Raw genomic sequence first — 22,265 nt, 5'->3', positions numbered from 1 at the left:
ATTTTTTCTTACATAATTTTTAAAATTTATTTTTAAAAAATTATACACCATCATGTTTGGTCTATTGTGCTTTTCTTTTATTTTTAAAATATATCAATATGCTAAATAAAGGAAAATAGCAAATTGAAAAATTATTTTTATTGATTATCTGGGAATCTCATATCATACAACATGATCGTGCTTACCTCCCAGTCTCCTATGTCTGCCTCTCCACGTAACCTACCCCTATCAAGACACACACACATACACACACACACAGATGTCCCCCAGGGTCCACTAATAGCTGCTGCTACACCTATAACCAAACTAAAGACTAAGCAGGTTCTTAGAGGGGATGTCAAAAGTATAGTCTATGAGTAAGTACACTATACTACTAAAGGCCTTAATGAGTTTGCTAATGCATTCAAGCAGAAGTCTGGAGAATATGTGTGGGTATGGGATTTTGAAGGGTATGGGATCATGGTAGAAGAAATGTAAACCTGGATTAGGTTGAATTTATTGATATGGGCCCTCTGAGTGGAGAGTCTAGGTTTAATATGGAAACTCAGACAGTTGGGGAAAAAAATGTATCCCAAGTTTATTTGAATAGTTAGCTGAAACAGTTGACAGAAGATGGCCTACTGAAAAGGAGTGGGAGATGCCTGAAACCCCTTGGTTAGTGTTGATAAAGGGATTTTAAGGCTCTGGGAAATTCCAGTGCTAGGGTAGATTTGCTATATAAAACTTAATCCTCGAAGTCATGTCCTTCACTAACCCTGTAAGGTGCAGACTGGCGCGAGGGCACCAGCACATCTGAAGAGCTTTGTTGTCGCCCTTTCCTGCTGCCCAGTTGCAAGAATTAAATACAATAAGATTAACTGGGTCCAGAAGTAGCAGGGGCCAAGTGGCAGCCCTGATCCCAAAAGGAAGGTAATTGTTGTTGTTGTAATGCGAAGCTCTACGGTGGCCTGTGGTGGTCAGACGGGCCTCCACAAGAACTCCTCTTACCAGGGCAAGGGCATGGGAATTTAGAAATATAAGTAAAGAATACGAAGACACATGTGAAAATAATAAAACATAAACCATAGAAAATACCAGGAGGGCATTCCGGTGAATACTGAAATCAACCGTGTTTAATTTTCTATATTTTTATACCCCAATATGAAAGGGGAAAGAAGACAACAAAAGACTTCTTTAACATGATACAAAGGACAACTCAAACAATTAATTGCTTTAACACCCTGAGGCATCAAGTCATTAGCATTGTTTAGGCTATGAAGCTACCCTAGACCAAGTATCCTGAAGGCAGCCACTCCAGAGGTAACTTCTAATTACAGAAGAAGGAGCAGAAGTACATTTGCATATCCTGGCCATTTATAGGATGGAATTAGGCTCACATTTTTGGGCATCCACAATTTCTCCCTTTTTATTAATTTTAATAAAGCCTGTGCTTCTGCAACAGGACAGATGATTGTGTCTGCCTTAGGTGAACACTTCCCCATTTCCCGGACTTGTCTGTCTTTGGTACTTGTATTCCAATCATACATGTCCATGCCTTAGATGTCTGGGAGGAGAAAAGATCAAACCCGTATTTGACTGCCAACATCTGTAAGCAACTGGTTACAGAAGAAAGCACTCTTTGTGTTACTCTGTGTCTCTGAGCCAAGTTCCCGTCAGGAGAATTCATCCACAATTAGATAACGCTTTGTGAAAATGTCCCTATGGCTACAGCCTCCTAATTGAAGGAGTTGAAGATCAACAGGGATTTACAATTGGTCTAGAGTGTTTCTTAACAAATTTTGGCTGTATCAAAATCTAAATTTCTTATCAAATATGCCAAATCCATGAACTCATTGGAAATGTCAAACTTTACTTGCTATCTTATAGTGATATATCTAAAGCAGTTACAAACATTATCAGGTCAATACCATAATTCAGAGTGGAAATAATTAACAATAAACACACAATTTGTCACATTGCAATTCTCTTAAATCCATTCTAAAGACAAGAAAAGGTTTCTGTGATGGGTGAGAGTCCAGTTGTAATTCTGCTTTTAAGTAATTGTCCCAGTCTCTGAGCAGCAGAAAAAATCCTTAGGATACCCTCCTCATATTTGATGAGGGGTTTCAGTCACTCTTTATAATAAGTCCTTTTTACCCCCAAGGGAAAAATTGAGGTCTCATTTCTCTCGCCCTATATTTCAACAGCAGATTGAATACCATACTGGCAAAATGAGTTCTGTGTCCAAAGAGTAAAACAGTCAAATGTTCAGTCTGCATTTCTGGTCTGGCTCCAAGATAAACAGGACTCATTAGTTCTGGAAGTCTGCGTAGCAAGTCCATCAAGAGCCTGGAAATCAGTAGTCATTACCACGATCTTCTCTCCCTTCTCAGACTGCAGCAAGTTGTAGTGAGTCAGGAACCCTGGTTCAGGAACCCCTTTCCTTAGCCTGCAGCAAGATAGTACAAGGAAGTCAGGATCATGGGTTCAGGAACCTCTTTCCACTGTTCCTATGGTGTCATCAGTGGCTGTGATGTCATCAGGGCGGGTACTCTTCTACTGTATACAGTCATCTCATCCAGCTTTATTTTCTTTTTGTGAAAAAAAGCACAAACATATCCTCGACCCCAAATTAACAGGGTCGGGTATTTTCCATAGTCCAGTGTGAGGGTCTCTCCACCTTGCTTTAACAAAGGTTGCCTTGGTACCATCATGCCAAAATCTGTCAGTGGCAGATTGTTCACGGACACCCATATCTGAGAAGTTTAGCGTAAAAAGTGCATGGCTCAAGACATTATGTGGCATTTGAGGATATAATTCTCCTGTTTTTATTTTTTGAAGCTGTGTTTTCAAGGAGCCATGGGCACACACCACAGTTCCTTGTCCTTGAGGATTATAAGGAATACCTGTCTTATATTCGATATTCCATTGGGAACAAAATCTCTGAAATGCTTTACAAACATATCTGGACTCATTATCTGTCTTTATGATCTTTGGGGTGCTGTGGGACAATGGTCTGTATGTACCCTGTCACTTGTATTTTAAATAAATGTTGATTGGCCAGGCAGAAAGTATAGGTGGGGTGACCAGGCAGGAAGTAGAGGTAGGGCAACAAGAATTCTGGGAAGAGGGAAGTGCAGTCCACGGTCATAACCCAGCCACAGAAGAAGCAAGATGTGACTGCTTGCTGAATAAGGTACCGACCCACGTGGCTAACATAGACAAGAATATGGGCTAATATATGTTATAAGAGTTAATAAGAAGCTTGAGCTACTAGGCCAACAAGTTTTATAATTAATGTAGACCTCTGTGTGTTTATTTGGGACTAAACTGCTGCAGGTGGTGTGGCTAACACAGAGGGACCGGGTAGGACAGAAACCTTGGTCAACACTGGGGTTCCCATAAATGAGAAGTATTTTAAGCAATGAGTTATTACATGTTTAGTGGCTTCTCCAGTTTGTGCAATGGCCATCAAGAATCGTGAATATGTATCAATTGTCATATGTACATATCTTAATTTGTTAAACTCTATAATATGAGTAACATCCATTTGCCATACATGATTAGGAAGTAGTCCTCAGATCTTTACCCCCAGATGAGGTACAGATAGATATTGTGGGCATACATCACATTGCTTAACAATTTAGCAAGCAGCTTCCCTTGTTAATCTAAATTGTTTTCTTAAACTTTTACTATTTTGATGATGCAGAGCATGCATGTGCTAAGCAAGCTCAGCCTGAGATAAAGCGATCATTTTTGTAAGTTTATCAGCTAAAGCATTACCTTCACCTAATGGACCAGGAAGATTTGAATGCACTCTGGCAACCTTCTTTGTTGTATAGCATTTTGAATTTTCTGGAACAGCATCTTAACTTGCTTATTGCTCGTCCCAATATATGGGCTGGTCTCTAGGACTTGAAGAACATGAAATATATATCGGCTGTCAGTGTATAGATTAAACGCCTTATTTACAAAAAGTTCAAACACTGTTGTCACAGCTCGCAGCTCAACTATTTGAGCTGAGGCCAGTTCTCTTTGTACCACATGTCCTTCACCATTAACCACATATTCAGTCCTCCCATTAGGAGAACCATCCATAAAAGTTAACATTGCATCCTTTAAAGGATCTTTTGCTACAACTTTAGGGAAAATAAAGAAATATAGCTGCACAAATTGCAGTAATGGATCAGTTGGGAAAACATTATTAATCTGGCCTTTAAGTTGCACAAACGCAATTGCCCAAGAATCACTGTTTTGAAATAACCAATCAATCTGTTGCTTAGTTAAGGAACATTGATCATAGCCAGTTCTCTGCCAAAGTATCTCCTAAATTCCATCTTGCTCTTCTGTGCTAAGCAAGCTACTGCTTCAAAATAAGGGTTTAATACCTTAACTGGCAAAAACGGGAAGGTGCAGCCAGAGAAGTGGACCGTTTTGCCATAACACTGCTGTAGGAGTTTTGTAGGTTATATAATGCTTGCCAAGGCTGGTCATAATTAATATAATGTACTCTCTGTTTCTGTATAGCATCCTCTACCTGGGTGAGTACTTGTCTGGCTTCTGTAAGCTGTCTACTAGAATTTGGATCTCTGCTCCCTTTAAGAATTTCACTTAGTGGCTCAAGATCTCCCATAGGAGTCAAGGATTAAATAGAAAGAAATTATATCAGACTGTGAGAGTTAGAGATGAGAAGAGCCAGGTATGCTTACTGATCAGGCAATATTAGTATGTAAACAAGCAGATACTGAAGCTTGTCATGTGGTGTTTTTATTTATTTATTTATTTTTTAAAGATTTATTTTTATTATGTATACAGTGTTCTGCCTACACACAAGAAGAGGTCACCAGATTTAATTATAGATGGTTATGAGCCACCATGTGGTTCCTGGGAATTGAACTCAGGACCTCTGGAAGAGCAGTCACTGCTCTTAACCTCTGAGCCATCTCTCCAGCTCCCTCATGTGGTGTTTTTAACATTCTTTTCCAGCCCACTTTCTCTCTGTGGGATCCATTACACTGATACCATTGAACCAGGACTGGTTCTTTTCTCAGCCCCTAAATCAGACAGAAGAAAACAGAAATAAGGATTTCTCAGATACCAGTTCCTAACAGAGATCATCTAGCCCTTCATACCCTCCTGCTTGATTAGCAGATAGGTTTAGGTCTCCATTGACCATTTAGACTAGCGGTAGTGCAAGGGAGCAGGAGGTCCACCAAGCCATGTGTGTTCCTGCAAGACGGTTCTTTCCTGGCTCAAGCGATCCACAGCCCAGGTCAGCAGGCAAAGCCACACTGGCGCATTTGCCAACTCTCTTGCCTTCCCTCTCTCATTTCCTGACAGATCTTGTCACATCCCAGAAGCAACCCCAATGTGACATTCTGGAAAATGTGCAGCTGTGGCTGAGAACTTTGCTCTGGTGTTTATGTTCCAGAACGACAAGGTCGACTTCTCCTACAACCGCCTGGCTGACCCGAAGTTTTCATTCTATGATAATGCTTTGGTGGAAGCCGTGAAGAGTGAGGACCACTTGGTGTACTTGTTCTTCCTCTGCCTCTCATTGTGCCACACGGTGATGTCCGAAGAGAAGGTGGAAGGTAAGCATAGGCCTGAGCCTCGTGGACTGAGACTGTGCTCCAGAATCAGGACTGGTTGGAAGTGGGGTGGTACCATGTGCTCTGAGCAGTCTCAGCTAAGAGAGAACTTTCCAACAAGCGGTACTGGCCAGCAGTGGAACAATAAAAACAAGGTGAGGAGCAAGTTGGGTTAGGGAAAGAGTCATGGAATAGGGGTCAAACTTGGTGAGGCACTGTGGGTTCTGAGACAGATGCATCTGATCAGTCCCACTGTCATTGACGAGACTTCCTGGAGGGCGAGCTGAGCGATCCTTCTGTCACTTAGTGTGTCTGTTATCACCATGTGTATTAGTTTCTTTCATATGACAAAGTCATCTATTAATTTACCCAAGCTTTTTTTAAACAACGAATGAGAAATGCCTGTTTATTCATTATCAAGTCTTTCTTCTTAAATCAATAATGGTTTTAATTTTATTATCATTATTTTAAGTGTATGCACATTTTGCCTACATGTACATCTGTATGCCACTTATGTGCCTGGTGTTTGTGGGGTCAGAAGAGGGCATTGGACCCCCTGAGACTGGAATGGAGGTGGTTGTGACCAACCATGTGGGTGCTGGAAATCGAACTTGGGTCCTTCTCTTTGAGGCAAGGTTTCTCTATGTAGTCCTAGCTGTCTTGGAATTCATTATATAGACCAGCCTGGCTTCAAACTCACAGAGATACTCCTGCATCTGTCTCCTGTATGCTAGAATTAAAAGTTTGCACCACTATGCCCAGCTTAAGATTTATTTTATTTTATTTTATTTATTTATTTATTTATTTTGGTTTTTCGAGACAGGGTTTCTCTGTGGTTTTGGTGCCTGTCCTGGAACTAGCTCTTGTAGACCAGGCTGGTCTCGAACTCACAGAGATCCGCCTGCCTCTGCCTCTCGAGTGCTGGGATTAAAGGCATGCGCCACCACCGCCCGGCTTAAGATTAATTTTATATGTATGGATTTTTTTTTCCTGTATGTATGTGTACTATGTACATGCCTGGTACCTAAAGTGGCCAGGAGAGGGTATCAGATCCCCTGGGACTAGTAGTACAGATGGTTGTGAGCCACCATGTGAGTGCTGGGGATAGAACCATGGTCTTCTTGAAGAGCAGCCAATGTTCTTAACCTTTTGGGCTAGGCATGTAAGGAAGTTTTGAAGAACTATATGCCCTTCTGGGCCACGTGAAATATGGCTTCACTTCTGGGTGGACTTAAGTTGCTCATCTCTGTAGGTCCTGTTGCCTTTTTGTTTGTTGTCAGGTGAGCTGGTATACCAGGCCCAGTCACCAGATGAAGGTGCCCTGGTCACTGCTTCTAGGAACTTCGGCTTTGTGTTCAGTTCCCGCACATCTGAGACAATCACAGTGATCGAAATGGGGAAAATCCGAGTTTACCAGCTGCTGGCTATTCTGGACTTCAGCAATGAGCGCAAGAGGATGTCTGTTGTTGGTGGGTGCACCCTCTGCGTGAGTCTCTTTGGTCCTGTGAGCACATTTGTACGTTGGCTTTGTGTTTCATCTACACATAAATCCTTTCCCCCTCTCGTGACTTCTCAAACATACACCCTTTCTCTCTTGTCTCCTTTAAATTGTCTCTTAGGTATAAATAGGGACTTACTACTGAGTGCTAAGTCCTTTCTTTAGTATTTCTGCTGGTGACTTACCAATACGCTCACCGGTAAGATGAGGACATAAATTAATCCATAATGCCTGAACATGGCCTAAGAATGGGAGCCAATAGCATAGTAGTCCTCCTTGCCCATGGAGTCACAGATTCAGCAACTATAGATCAAAAATATTTTGAAATATTTGGGGGCAAGTTACAAGCCCCAGCCTCAGATAATAGTGAGATCCTGCCTCACAACTAAATAACAATCTGCACCACACTATTCCACGGGGGATAGTGAGCCCGCAGAAGGCTTCTTTTGGAAAGTTTCTCTGTCACTATCTGGCCCTTCCTGCATGATCTATCCTGTGTGACCACACCATTGTGTTCTTAGCCTCCAAAGGCAGCAGAAGTGAGTGTTACAGGGAACAGCCCCTTATGCCCCTCAGTGAACCCAGACAAATTCCCAAATAGTAGGCCTATGTGGTTATTCCCAAATAGTAGGCCTATGTGGTTATTTTGCTTAATTTGCTCATCTTTAGTTCGGACGCCTGAAGATCGGGTCATGTTGTTCTGCAAGGGAGCAGACACCATTATCTATGAGCTGCTCCATCCGTCCTGTGCATCCCTTAGTGAGGTGACCATGGATCATTTGGACGTAAGTGTTTAAATGGAAGCCGATGGACGTGGGTGTGGGTCTCTGCAGCTTCTCACAAGACCGGTAATGCATCCCTGTGCTAGGGTGTTTCTATACGGGCATGTGTTGGCATCAGTTTTCTTTGGTTGACAAAAAAAAAAAAAAAAAGCCTAAAACTATTTTATTCTGCTGTATTCTCGCTGACCATAATTCCAACTTCCATGTCAAAGAATTGTGTGGGACAAGACCCTGGAGGCATAATGAGGATCATGTCTGTAGGATCATATACAGTGATCAGAGTAGTTCTAGGATCCTTGCCTCCAGAGGGCCTCTAGACCTGGTATTTGCTTCAGAATGTGGTCTGCTAGTATGGAGGCCTTACTCTACAAGACCTGATATGTTATGGTAAGGATCAGAAAGCAAGCAGTAGGCTGTTTGAGCGACTCTCTGTCATCAAACCCTCGAGGGCACCTTCCCTCTTCCTATCTCGTTCTACTCCTGCCCACCAGCACTTGGAATACATCATACAAAAAAGAGAGTGACCTCTGCTTGCTGTCACAAGAATGAGAAACCAGATCAAAGAACTCTGAGGTCTAACACTCAACCTGTAAATATAAGAGGCCAGCTGTATAAGGAAAGAACAAAAGACAGGATGGAGAGGGATGAACAAACCAGTAAAGTATTTCATAAAATAGATTGTAGAAAATACTGTTTTACTAAGTAGTAACACGTAGACAGAAGTCAGAGAACAAATATCCAATAAACGCATGAAAAGATGGTTGGCATCATTAGTTATTAGAAAATACAAATTAAAAAAACATGAAATACTGTTTTTCTGTACACCAGGATAGTTTAAACCAGATAACCAGACCATAATAAATGTCATCTAGATGTAAGAAAATATAGTCCTCATATACTGCTGATAAAAAGGTAAAATGCCATGAGCATTTGGGAAAACAGTCTTGCGTTTCCACAAAAAATTAAGCATAGAGTTATCATGTGGCCCAGAAATTCCATTCTAGTTCTGTTTCCAGAGAAACAAAAACATGTCCACGGGAAAAAAAAAATACATGAATGCTTATGGTTGATTATTCATGGCTACAAAATGGCTGAAGTAATCCGAATGTCTATCAACAGATAAAGGAATAAATAAAATGTGCTTTTTTTCCCCTACAAAGCCAAGTTTGACAATAAAAGGGAATGAAGTCCATGCAGCTATAGATGAGCCTTGAAAACATGCTACCTGAAGAAAGTCCAAAGATAGTATTTCATGACTCAGTGTGCAAATCTACAGAGAAAGAGTAAATTCTGGGTAGGCTCAGCGATAAAGCCTGATACACAGAGTCAGGACCCACACGTGGAAGGAGAGAACAACTTCCACAAGTTGTCTGCTGATTTACACACTCACACACAGCCACTCACACACACACACGCGTGCACACACACACAGTGTATGTGCATCACAGTAAATAAATAAGCAGGTGTCCTTGTATACAGAACAGAGGAGGTAAGTTAGTGGCCAGGGTCAGGGAGGAAAGGAGTTGACAATGATGCTAATGGACTTGTGTTTCTCTGGAGATTTATGGATGTGTTCTAGTGTTAGATAATGGTGAGAATTCTACAAACTTGGTGAACTATAAACTAAATTGTGTGTTTTAAAATGATGAACTTTACAATATGTGGATTATATATCAAGCTTTTAATCTGCATATGTGTGTGGGTGAACGAGTACCATGGCACAGTGTAGAGGTCAGAGGACAGTTTGCTGAGTTGGGCCCTGGGTCCTAATGCAGGTTGTCAGCCTTATAGAAAGTGTCTTTACCCACTAAGCCATCTTGCCAGCCCGTATATCAAGTTTTAAGAAGTGAGTTTGTGTCCTACACAAACAGCCCTTCCATCTTATTCTTATTCAGGCCTCAGTATTTTCTCATGGCCTGTTCTCTTCCCTAGACTACTTCACAGAGACCATTTCCCCAGCCTGGCTTCAAAGAACTGTCATAAAACCTTCTCAAACCTCTGGGCATGTTTCCTGATGCCAGTCTTAATGGTCACTTATCATGTGACTCAGCTGCACTGAACACTGATGACAGACCTGTGAGAGACAGACTCGAGTGCACAGAAGCCCAGCCCCAGCCCCACTGGAACAGGAATCAGCAAACAGGCCACAGAAAAATAGGTGGCAGGGACGACTTGGGCACCAGGCCATGGTTTGCCCACGCTAAGAGAAAAGAAAATACACAATTAAGATGAGAGATGGTAGCATATTCCGCAGAGTGATTTGTCCAATGGATTAATGCATCTGATGGTGTATTATCCTCTTATGTTCTGCCGTTATCACATTTGCCCTACAGGACAAACAGTTAAGATTTGGCATTCCCTGTGGATATTGCCTTACGTTGTTTACACCTGGAAGTTAAACAAGGAATCAGAACAAATCTGTGTTTTCTCTGATCTTATCCTGCCAGTGAATTCTCACTCACTTTACTCTAGCTGTGAGCATGTGGAATCATGGTGTTTCTAACCCGCCCTCAGATATGTGAACTCTGCTCTAAACCACACACATTCTCACCCAGGCTTCCTTATGATCAAGCTATACTCCAGCAACATGGCTCCCTGTGTCTACTTCAGACATGTCTGTGTCTGAGGAAGAACTAACTCGTGCAAGAGCATGCCTGCTGTGCTCTCGTTAGCACAGTTGTCTATAGCGGTTCAGCTGAGCACTACGATGCAGACAGACTACGCATGCGCTATCTAAGTTATTCATTGAGTGCCCGATGGAGAAAGGATGAGGGGAAAATTGAATGTAGATTTGCTAAAAGTAGTAACCTTTTAAAGTAACATTATTTTATAACAACTCCCTCTTAGTTTATTATTCTCTCCATTTTCATGCCACCACCATCATCATCCCCTCTGTGAGGAGTATATTATTATCCAGATGTTAGAAGGAAATCCAGATGTCGCCTAGGCCAGCCTGAGCTTAGGATCTTTCTATCTCGGTCTTCAAGTGCTACAATTACATACATGATCACCTCACCTAGCTTCCTGGAACACTTTTCTTAGAAAGTACTAGACTAGCCCCAGGAGGGTCTATTGTCCAGGCAGATTGGCCCTATGCTCAGTCTTCCAGTCTCTTTTCTCAGCCTTACCCAGCTCAGACCTGGCACACACATGTATCTTTCAGGATTTTGCCAGTGAAGGCCTTCGCACCCTCATGATAGCTTACCGAGAGCTGGATAATACATTTTTCCAGACGTGGATTAAAAAGCACAGTGAAGCCTGCCTGACTTTAGAGGATCGGGAAAGAAAATTAAATCTGGTCTATGAAGAGGCTGAAAAAGACTTGATGGTGAGTATAAAGAAGCTCAAGACCGACTGAGGAAGAGATGGTGGGAATGGCAGCTAGCAGACTGAGCAAGAGTGAAGGCTTTCTCTGGGAGGAAGATAGGTAAGCTCAACAAGAAAGCCACAAAATTTTGTCCCTGAGAAACTAAGTACAAGGATTCATCTTGCTTAAACAGGCCCAGAATCTTCTAAATCCATTATGAAAAATTGTTCTAGCTACAATTTTATTTTAAGTCCTTCTCCTTAGCCCTCAGAATTGCTGAGTGAAACCAGACGATCTGAGGCCAGGAATGTAGCTCAGTTGGTAACATGCTGGCCTAGCACGAACAGAGCCCTGGGCTCCATCCTCAGTGTGACATAAAGCTGGGTATGGGAACACGAGCCTGTAATTGCAGCACTGAGGAGGTGGAGACAGGAGGATTGGAACCTCAGGCTCATCCTCAACTACATAGCAAAATGAAGATTCTGTTTCAAAATAAAGAAAGAGAGGGATGAAGAAGGAAGAAAGGGAAGGAATAGGAATTGATCCAGAAGAAAAAGATCTGAATAATATACAGATTTGGTAATTCAGAATGAATTGATGTCATAGTCGAGACAAAAATAATTTACTCATTCATTCAGCATGTGTCTATGAGCCACATATGTGGTCTATGTAACAGTAGAGAAAACAGGCAAAAGGAAATATAGTATATATATATAGTAAGTTAGTGGTGAAAATATTACAGGCAAAAGGAAATGTTATATATATATATATGTATATATATATATATATATATAGTATGTTAGTGGTGAAAAATATTACAGGAAAAATGAAATGATGTCAGAGAGAGAAGCACTCTCTCGCTGTGCGGACCAGCTTGTCACACACTGTGCAGGCAATAGGAAAGACCCCAGCAAGGACAGGCTTGATTTGTTAAGGAGCAGATCAGCTGGAATGGGATGCGTGAGGGGGCAGACGGTGAGAGTCCTCCCTGGCCAGGGTGACACCTGACACAGAAGGTTGGAGCAGAGAAGTCATGTGACAGCTTCTCAAGCCACCACTCTGCAGAGCAGCTGCTGAGAAGGTGGTCACCACAGGGCCGCACACACTTTGCTCTTCTGAAGAGAGCCAATAGGATTTGGACATGGGTTGGATTATAGGCATAAGAAAAAGAGAGGTTAAGATGACCCTAAAAGGTGTGTATTTGCTTGTTACCAGACTGACCAGGCTGGCTCTACTAGAAAAAGAGAAATTACTAACAGCCGAAACAAACAAAATAAGCAAACAGTAGAGACCTCAGCTTCCCATCCCCCTGCCTTAGTTTACCCGTCTCCCTGCTCCTCAGTTTGGTTGTGGGGCTCACGCCCCGTGTCAGCACCTTAGGATACTATAAACAGAAGGCTGAGTGTTAGACAAGATTCTCCTGACCCAGTGAGGTGGGAAGTCGTGAAAGCCTCGGGTGCTCTCAGTCAAACCCGCCCTGATACAAGAAGTGAAGGCTTGGTGTGAGCGCGTAGCTTCACATAGGACTTGGACAGGCTCTTCTGTCTCCAGTTTCTAACGCTATGTCTCTAAATTTGACTTCGGTGTGTGGCTAAAAAAAAAAAAACTGGGGCTGGAGAGATGGCTCAGAAGTTAAGAGCATTGCCTGCTCTTCCAAAGGTCCTGAGTTCAATTCCCAGCAACCACATGGTGGCTCACAACCATCTGTAATGAGGTCTGGTGCCCTCTTCTGGCCTGCAGGCATACACACAGACAGAATATTGTATACATAATTAATAATTAATAAATAAATATTTAAAACAAAAAAAACTGCATGTTAAGAGGCCTTATCCTTTCTGAGGAGGGGAAGGGGTAACTGCGGTTGGTATGTAAAATGAATAAAAATAAAATAAAATAAAATATAAAAAAACCCTGCATGTTCCAGGTGTGGTGGCACACCTTTAATCCCGGGTAGAGGTAGGCGGACCTCTGTGAGTTTGCGGCCAGCTTGGTCTACAGAGTGAGTTCTAAGACAGCCAGGGCTGCACAGAGAGACAACAGCTGTGTGTGGCAGAGGCATGGCATGCTGCCTTTTCCCTCTGGGACCCTCCCAGCAGGAGAGTCGGCTCAGAGTGTTGAGGTGCACACGCAGTCTTCAGGCTACACTTAGTGCGGTAGCTCTCTCATCTTGGGCCTCACTCACTAATGTCTCCTATCTGAAGCTACTAGGGGCCACAGCCATAGAGGACAAGCTTCAAAGCGGAGTACCTGAGACAATCTGCACCCTGACCAAAGCCAAAATTAAGGTGTGGGTTCTAACTGGAGATAAACAAGGTAAAGGAAACGACTGGCCTGGACAAGCCCCTTTCTGCCCGGTCAACCATGTTTCCCTTCTTCGTTTGACGAAAGCTTGCCGGTTACCTGGCTTCCTGTCCACGTTTGTATGTGATTTGTCGTTTACTTTGAATTGGTGGTCACTGGTAACGTGACCCATCAGGAAGGAATGGACAGCTTAAGCACTTTATAGTGTTGTCTTTAACAGCCCTTTCTGTTGTCCCGAGGTCTGTTTTCTTACCACCTCCCAGCTTCCCTCTGGAAACCCCGACTGCTGCCACCCCCCGTCCCTGCCATCTGTCCGCTCTCTCTGCCTCTTGCCCTTACTAACTTCAGCGCCGTCTGCATGCAACCATCAACTTAACTGTCTTCACATAAACTAACTTCATAGTACGCCTCTGCCCAGGGACCTGCAGTGACTTCATGATGTAAGCATCCCTTTGGCCTTCCAGGACCTAGGTGGTCTGTTGCTACTCACGTGTCTTTATCTCCCCTGTTGTGATCTTTATTTTCATGTGTCCCCTAAGCTCAGTTCTTACTCCTGGGTTTGGGTTGTTGTCCTACTTAAGGTAGCTTTGCTTCTCCTGCACAGTCCTATGAATCCTTCAAGAATTTTCAGTAAGAAATTTCTGGAAAAAAAATGTATCTTTCATCTGCATTCTCGTTGCACTTGGGCATTAATTTTATTTTTATTTTTTCTTAAGTATTAATTTATTCCAAATCTGAGGCTTCTTAATATAAAAGAAATGATGCAAGTTGAGCATGTCTCTATCCTCATAATATTTAGCATAGAAATTGGAACAGTACTTTCAACAAAACACATCCACAGGCAAGCAAGATGACCCAGAGGGGGAAGGAGCTTGCCACTAGGACTGTGACTTCCTGACATCAATCCCTGGAACCCATATGACTCCTACGAGTTGTCTTCCAACCTCCACACGTGTGCTGAGGCACACACATACACACTCACCAATAAGGAAAGGCCTTTTAGAGAAGACTAAGTCTGGATGATCCTGGCTACTCATAAACAAGCCCAAAGGCAATGCCAAGTAGAAACTCACCTGTTACTGTTAGGCTATAGTCTCCCCTGGCACATGAAAAACAAATTTTATTTTAATGGATCCAGAGCAAACATGGACGGATGGGCTCTGAGCCTGCTACCCCTGTCCAAGTAGCTTGCCCTAAAGACTCTGTAAGGACCAGTCAAAATGAAACCATGTTCCCTTTTCCACAGAGACTGCTGTGAACATCGCCTACTCCTGTAAGATATTCAAGGATGAAATGGATGGGGTGTTCGTGGTGGAAGGCACAGACAGGGAAACGGTTCTGCAAGAACTCAGGTACACGTGGGAAGGCAGCCTGAGTCCTGGCCCCAGATGTGGCCCCCTCCACAGAGGCGCAGAGAAGAAATGAGGAAAGGGAAACAAACAAACGCCCCAAATAGCTGAAATACTTTTATAAAGAATATTTGGCCTACAGGACCTAGAGTGTGGGTGGGGAAATGGGAAGGCGGCAGCAGCAAAGGCCTCGGAGACGGTGAGTGCAAGGCTGTCTGCCGTTCTGCAGATGCCTGGAACCTGCCTTGTCCACTTTACCTTGGACATGTTTTCTTCCTACGTTGTATGGCTTCAGATGAGACTCTGACCACGGTTTTTTGGTTTCCAGGGCTGCAAGGAACAAGATGAAACCTGAGTCTCTCCTGGAGTCAGATCCTATAAACATTTGTCTTGCCAGGAAAACCAAAATACCTTTCAGAATGCTCGACGAGACGCCCAACGGCAGCTTTGGCTTGGTCATCGGTGGCTGCAGTCTGGTGGGCAACACAGAACTACCTCTCTGATCCTTTATTCTGAGTCCTCTACCCCAGGTCCACCCAGCTCCAGGAAACTAAACCTTCTCTATTCCCCTCCCTGGGGTATCGGTCCCTGAAAGACATCTTTCCCTAGGCTACTCTAGACAAGCGTATACTAAGAAAGTGAAGCCAAAGAGAAGAAAAGTCTTCTTTATTCTTTATTCAAGTTTTTCCTACTAACATGGCTTGCTGCTTGGGGTAAAGGGGAAAACAAGCAGAACAGGACCCTGCAAATTCACTTGACCTAATGACCCAATGAGAGGCCATAAATGGTTTCCCACTGGAGGCCAAACCAGATGTGAGGGAATAACTCACGTCTAGAACGAACTCAAGAAGTAGGCCCTGTCAGGGGTAGCACACCTCTGAGGAGCTAGGCTTGCCCTAGGAAGGAGAGGACAAAGGGAAGGTCTACCCGAGAGACTGTGGGTAACACCTTGAATAAGTGTGTCTTGGCGCTACAGGCCTATGCTCTAGAAGGGAACATGGAGTTGGAGCTGCTGCGGACGGCATGCATGTGCAAGGGGGTGATCTGCTGCCGGATGACACCCCTGCAGAAGGCCCAAGTGGTAGACCTGGTGAAGAGGTACAAGAAGGTGGTGACACTGGCCATCGGGGATGGGGCCAATGACATCGGCATGATCAAAGGCATGTGAGGGGAGGTGGGCAGTAGTCCCCACCCGTGGCTTATCCCTCCCTTCCTCCATGGGCAAAATTGGTCTAAATGGTATTGTGCTGTCGATTCACTGACTCCGGCACCCACCTGACGTATGAAGTGTGTGACTGATGTGTGCAACCCCACTCACACCCCGTGTACTGGAGCTCTCACAGCCCACGTCCACAGGCATGCATAGCCCACTCACACCCCGTACACTGGAGCCCTCACAGTCCACGTCCACAGGCATGCATAGCCCACTCACACCCCGTACACTGGAGCCCTCACAGTCCACGTCCACAGGCATGCACTAGGTCAGACTCGCTCACTGATGCACTGATGGTAGCCCCACAGGAACACATGCATCCTCACCCTTGCATCACAGCTACTGTGTCATCCATCTGAGATGGCATCAGTTCCACAGAAAGGTCCCCTGTGCAGGAGTCAGGCTCTTTCTTTCTTTTGGAGTCTGTGGGCTCAAGGTTGTGCTCCCTAGAACCTGCGGGGGCTCCCCTGGCTGGAGGGGAGTAGGTGATTTACTGAACTTCATACCAGTAGGAGCAAAGAGCTGAAATTTTCCAGTTTGAATTCCACGTATGTGTCCAGAAACGTGTTGATCTGTGAGGTATAAGCAAAATCTCATACAGGAAGCACCACCAGGTAGTCCAGCCTCAACTTCAGTTCTAGAAAGTGTTCTTGCTTCAGCATTGAGACTTTAGAAACTTCAGTTGTCCTGGCTGAGCATAGTGGAACACGCCTTTAACCAGCACTCAGGAGGCAGAGGCAGGTGGATCTCTGAGTTGGGGACCAGCCTGGTCTACAGAGCGAATTCCAGTGCAACCAGGACTACACAGAGAAACCCTGTCTCGAGGATGAATGAATGAATGAGAAAAAAGACATTTCAGTTAACCCTATTGAGCAATAATGTAGCTATATGCATGAGAAAATCAGTGAAAAAGACTAGAACAGTGAATTGTGAGAATAATTAAAACTTTTAGGAAATTTGGTGTCTTATGGTCTATCAAATACAATCTTGCTTTATCTAGCAAAATTCACTTTAAGTCCCCCCAGAGAGTTTATTTCTCACTATACATTGCCTATCCCTCTGAACAGCTGGGATTTTGCTCCTTGGATAAATGTGGGTGATTAAATATTGTGTTAGATTGGCATTCACCCTGTATTCTTAATTCATTTAAGTAGCTTCTGTGGATAACAAGGGATTTAAATCACAACTATCTGATTAGTAAGAAAGAATTCAGGTGGCTGGCACGGGACAGAGGACAACCTTCTAGTGCTGGCTCTACCAAGCAATCTTAAATGACAGCACCCAAAACAGAGTGCAGAAGAAGGGGCTTCCCAGCATGTGGGGAAAGGGTGATCAATCAAAAGAGATTCTACTGTGAAGGTGCCATTTTTAACCGGGTCTGACAGTCGTCCCCAGTGTAAAATAAAAGGCTTGTATCTCCACGCTCCCTGTTCACTTCCCAGGGTAAGAACCCAGCAAACAGCTTTCCTGTCTTAGGAATCTCTGGGGTTTCGTTGCAGCTGCCAATATTGGGGTTGGCATCAGCGGCCATGAAGGGATGCAGGCCATGCTCAACAGTGACTTTTCCTTCTGCCAGTTCCGCCACCTTCAGCGCCTCCTCTTGGTCCATGGCCGCTGGTCGTACAATCGCATGTGCAAATTTCTCAGTTACTTCTTTTACAAAAACTTTGCCTTTACACTGGTGCACTTCTGGTATGCCTTCTTCAACGGGTTCTCCGCACAGGTAAGAGAAGGCACCGCTTTCCTTCTCAGTGTGTGTAGGATATGTGTAATATATTTGTATCCCTCTCCTCACCCTGTATTAACCCCGCGTCCAAACCTACATTAGCCTTACATTTCCACATCATGACTGCTACCTTCAGAACTCTCCCAGGAGCTATACTAGAGTTCTCAACATAAAAAAATCAAGAAAAATTGGAGGATCTGGATTTCTCTTAACATCCAAAGTCATATTTTTGTTTTTGTTGTCCATAATATCTTAACAATTCTCTACTTTTACTATTTTTAGATTTTTTTATTTTATATGTTTGAATGTTTTGCCTACATGTATGTATGTGTACGCATGCCTGGTATCCTCAAAGGCCAGAAGAGGGTTTCAGATCCTCAGGAACTGGACTTCTCCACTTTTAAATACTGGTTTTAATTTTGTGATTATAATATGGAAGAGCCATCTTTATTTTTAAATCATCGGAATCATAAAGTATAATAGTTACATTCTACATCCTTCCAAGGTGCTGTGCAGTCACTATATTTCAAGTCTGTAGATGAATAACGACAACAGTGCAAATATATCACCCATGCAGACTAGACTAAATACTGGGCAAGCCTCCAGGAGCTTCTCGGGTCATGACAGACAGGCTGTTGTGATATTCTCTTGTACTTAGAACTACAGCTGCCCAGGAATCCCAACATACACAAAATTGTTCCTGTGATAAATTAATTTCACATTTGAACAGGAAACCACAGCTGGCATGGACATGTAGGTTGTGATGTTGTGAGAGCCCTTTGGCCTAGGAGAAGCCTTTCAGGAGTCTCTTGAGGAATCCCAAGAAAAACAACGTGAGGACTGGTTATCTCAGGAGATGTCTACGCCAGTCAGCAGACAGGGTAGACTGTCAGGCCAATCTGGTCTGCGGGGGTGGTCTGACCTCCTGTGGGCAGTGAGGAAAGCAGCCCTCCCTAGGTTCCAGATGAAACACTCAACTGGAGAAGCGTCATTGCATCTTTCTCCCTTGCCCTGTTAGTAAATGTTCAGGGCCACAGAAGCCAATACAAGCCACCAGGCAGACAAAGAAAGGAACCTCAAGCTTCACTGGTCTAGAGGTTCAGGACCATGGCTAGCTTTCCCTGGAAGCCTAGCTGTGTCCTCTCTGTACGCAGAGGGACAGTACAGGTCAACCTTGGAAGCTCAGCACGGCTTTGCCTCAGTCTAAGATGTGGGCTCTAGTGTATGATCGAAGAAAGACTGGGACTCTACCTAGACTTCAGTCATGCTAGGCAGGGGACCAGGAGAGGGCTGCATTGGACCTGGGAGGTAGAGCTGGGCTTTATGAAGAAAGTAATCTAAAAGCAATCTCCTTGGTACTCTTCCAGACAGTTTACGATACTTGGTTCATCACCTGCTACAATCTGATTTACACTTCCCTCCCTGTCCTGGGCTTGAGTCTCTTTGAAAAGGTAAGATGCAGGAGCAGGGCTCTTAGACAGGGATGAAACTCTGGACTCACAGAGTGAGGAGAGAAACGAGAGTGAGCTCTCCAAAGTCAAACGTGAAGAAAATAATTTCTAGAGCAGGGAAAGGAGCTGATCCCCTGGACAGTGGCATACGATGAGGAAGGAATCCTCCAAAAATTAATGAGAGGAACAGAACCATTATGCCAAGACTTGGTAGAGCAAAGAACTGAGAAAGGAGACGCCTATTCAGAGGTACTAGGATGAGACCACCTGCTGCAGGAAGGCCCCGCTGAGACTGTGGGCACAATACCTTATGTCACAGGGAATCAGCCAGGGCTGGCTCTGTTCCTCTTAGAGTCCCTCTGTAGGAAGGGTCTGATCCCTCTTCTCCCTGAGGCTTCTACTCCAACCTCCATTCTGGGCAGTAGTTAGAGTCTCAATAGATGAAGAGCAGCTTCCAAAGGACTTGCTAATTCTAAGTGATTTTCCTGCCTCTGCCCACTGACTTGACATAAAAACTTAACAAAAGGAACACTTCTACCTGGGGACCTATACCCTAGTTCCACCCCTCTCCCACACTCCAGCCCTCCCTTCTAGCTGCCCCTGAGCCAAACTGCCCCCTTTGTCACCCCCAAATCCTAAGTGCCTCCAAGTGCTTCCCAACTTCCTGTCTCTGAGTTTTCTTCTACTACAGGTCCTTACCTAGAGAGGGCTGTGGTCACTGCTCTGTTCTCTGGTTCTGCTTCCCAAGCACTCCCTGAGGAAATTCCTGGGCAGCCTGGCCGCAGACTGAGTAAGGCGAGACACCCCTGCTCTGAGGAGAGGGAAAGGTTCTGACGGTCTCCTTCCCCTCTGATGTTACCAGGATGTGAATGAAACATGGAGTCTGTGTTACCCAGAGCTGTATGAGCCAGGACAGCACAACCTGTATTTCAACAAGAAGGAGTTTCTGAAGTGTTTGGTGCATGGCATCTACAGTTCCTTCGTGCTCTTCTTTGTCCCCATGGGCACCATCTTCAACTCAGAGCGCAGTGATGGAAAAGACATCTCCGACTTCCAGTCATTCTCCCTGATCGTGCAGTCCACCTTGATCTGGGTGGTGACAATGCAGGTGTGGCCCCTGGTAGTAGGGGCAAGGGGGCTGGGTGGGGAAGCCTGTCCGTCAGGAAAGGGAAAGAGGGCAGGGAGCGACTTCCATTACAGGCTTAGCCAATGCAAGTGGCCGACAAGTTGTACAGCATTGCCCATGAGCCGGTGCTTTTCAGATCGCCCTGCGGACAAACTTCTGGACGCTGATAAGCCATGCCTTCATCTGGGGTAGCCTGGGTTTCTACTTTTGCACCTTACTCTTCCTGTGTAGTGATGGCTTGTATCTAATGTTCCCCAGCACCTTCCACTTCCTAGGTAAGACCCTGACCAGCAGGTGTTTGGTGTGGGGGAGGCCTAATAAAACGCTAATCTAATGTTTACTGAGAAACTATGCATTGCATACTTGGTGCTTAGCTAGAGTATGAATAGACACAGTCTCTGCTCCAAAGGGTGCAAAGCCTTCCCAGAGAATAGTTCACTTTAGAATTTCCAATTTTTTTTCAAATATCTTAGACTATTTGATCTTCACAAGTCTCTCTTGAAACAACAAGGTAAGAATTATTAGCAGAATTCTGGGGGTTTTTGTTTGCTTATGATTTATAATTTTATGTGCATTGGTGTGTGTTTTGCCTGCATGTGTGTCTGTGCGAGGCTGTCAGATCCTTAGAACTGGAGTTACAGACAGGCATGAGCTGCCATGTGGGTGCTGGGAATTGAACCAGGTCCTCTGGAAGAGCAGCCAGTGTTCCTAACCACTGAGCCATCTCTCTAGCCTTTGTTTTGTGTGTGTGTGTGTGTGTGTGTGTGTGTGTTTGTTCATTTTCAATTGAATGACTTGAAACTCCAGTGCAAACTGCCTCACTATCTTACATTGCTCTGCTCTCTTATCGCGTGCAAAGACTGTGCATGTGTACTTGCTGTCTGCCTCTTGGCAGACCACTGACTCATTTTTCTTCTCCAAAGCTTTCGATTCTTTTTTTAAATTTTATCACATTCATTATATATTTATTGGGCATGTGAGAGACACAGAGAAATAACAACTTGAAGGAGTTGGTTCTCACCTTCTATTACGTGGGGCCCAGGGATGGAACTCAGGTCGTCAGGCTTGGAGGCATGCTAACCTCTCAACTGTCTTGCTGGCCCCAGTGCCTTCCACTCATTTTTGCATAAATGCACTAGGATGCCCTTACAGCCCGCCCTTCCTCCTGCTCTGTCCAGCCCTGCCTTTAGAGGGAGACAAAGGTATGTGAATTGCGTCAGCCCCCAAAGCAGCTGTTTCCCAGGAAGGGGAAGCTACTGCCCCTGAGTAGCTGTGCAGAGGGAAAGCATATAATGGCTTTGTTGGCATGTCTACTACTTCTCAAGGGCCTAGACTGTCTGGAAATCAGTAACTTCCTTCTTGGGCCTGGAGAATGGAGCTGTGCCCTGGCTGATTTCTCCCCACCCCTAACTCTATCTTCACCCTTTCCTTTCCCGGTTCACTGTTTGCAGGTGTGGCCAGGAACATCCTTAACCAGCCACAGATGTGGCTGTGTCTTGTGCTCAGCACCGTCCTCTGCATGATTCCTGTGATTGGATACAACTTCCTCAGATTGCTCCTCTGGCCTGTCAATGTGGACAAGGTGAGTGGAAGTGGGACCCTGCACAGATGGAATTCACCATCCCCTCTGTCTTGGCCTCCATTTGAAAACCTTGTCCCCCGTGCTCTGCAAATAGGTTTTGAACAGGATTCATTTCTGCTTGAAACATCCGCTGCCACCCCCAGTCAAGACCAAAGTAAAACACCCAGGCCTTCGACGTTCTGCCTATGCATTCTCCCACAAGCATGGCTTTGGAGCCCTCATCACGTCTGGCAAGACACTGAAGTCCAATGTCGTCAAAACAAGCAAGAGGGCCTTGTAAAAAGCAGACGCCTCAGGAAAATCTCAGTCAGTCAGCCATTACTCTTCCTTTCTTGTATTTATGCAACTCAATAAAAAGGT

The 22,265-nt window shown here is 44.4% G+C and overlaps 1 protein-coding gene across 1 annotated transcript in view; it reads left to right on the top strand.

Moving 5' to 3' along the window:
• LOC130888270 (phospholipid-transporting ATPase FetA) overlaps positions 1-22,185 on the top strand; it is a 76,635-nt gene extending 54,450 nt beyond the window's left edge. The window contains exons 15-28 of the mRNA XM_057791191.1: positions 5,411-5,573; positions 6,851-7,039; positions 7,738-7,853; positions 11,014-11,178; positions 13,359-13,470; positions 14,705-14,810; positions 15,136-15,283; positions 15,784-15,967; positions 17,520-17,743; positions 19,114-19,197; positions 20,060-20,305; positions 20,460-20,598; positions 21,775-21,905; positions 22,000-22,185. Coding sequence (XP_057647174.1) covers positions 5,411-5,573; positions 6,851-7,039; positions 7,738-7,853; positions 11,014-11,178; positions 13,359-13,470; positions 14,705-14,810; positions 15,136-15,283; positions 15,784-15,967; positions 17,520-17,743; positions 19,114-19,197; positions 20,060-20,305; positions 20,460-20,598; positions 21,775-21,905; positions 22,000-22,185 — 2,193 coding nt within the window. The remainder of the gene's footprint in view (positions 1-5,410; positions 5,574-6,850; positions 7,040-7,737; positions 7,854-11,013; positions 11,179-13,358; positions 13,471-14,704; positions 14,811-15,135; positions 15,284-15,783; positions 15,968-17,519; positions 17,744-19,113; positions 19,198-20,059; positions 20,306-20,459; positions 20,599-21,774; positions 21,906-21,999) is intronic.
• Positions 22,186-22,265: the final 80 nt, after the last annotated feature.

The sequence above is a fragment of the Chionomys nivalis genome, chromosome 16 (assembly GCF_950005125.1).
Source record: "Chionomys nivalis chromosome 16, mChiNiv1.1, whole genome shotgun sequence".
NCBI classification, from domain to species: Eukaryota; Metazoa; Chordata; class Mammalia; order Rodentia; family Cricetidae; genus Chionomys; species Chionomys nivalis.
Note: the sequence above shows the minus strand (reverse complement) of the source record. Positions and strands in the feature narration are given on the sequence as shown.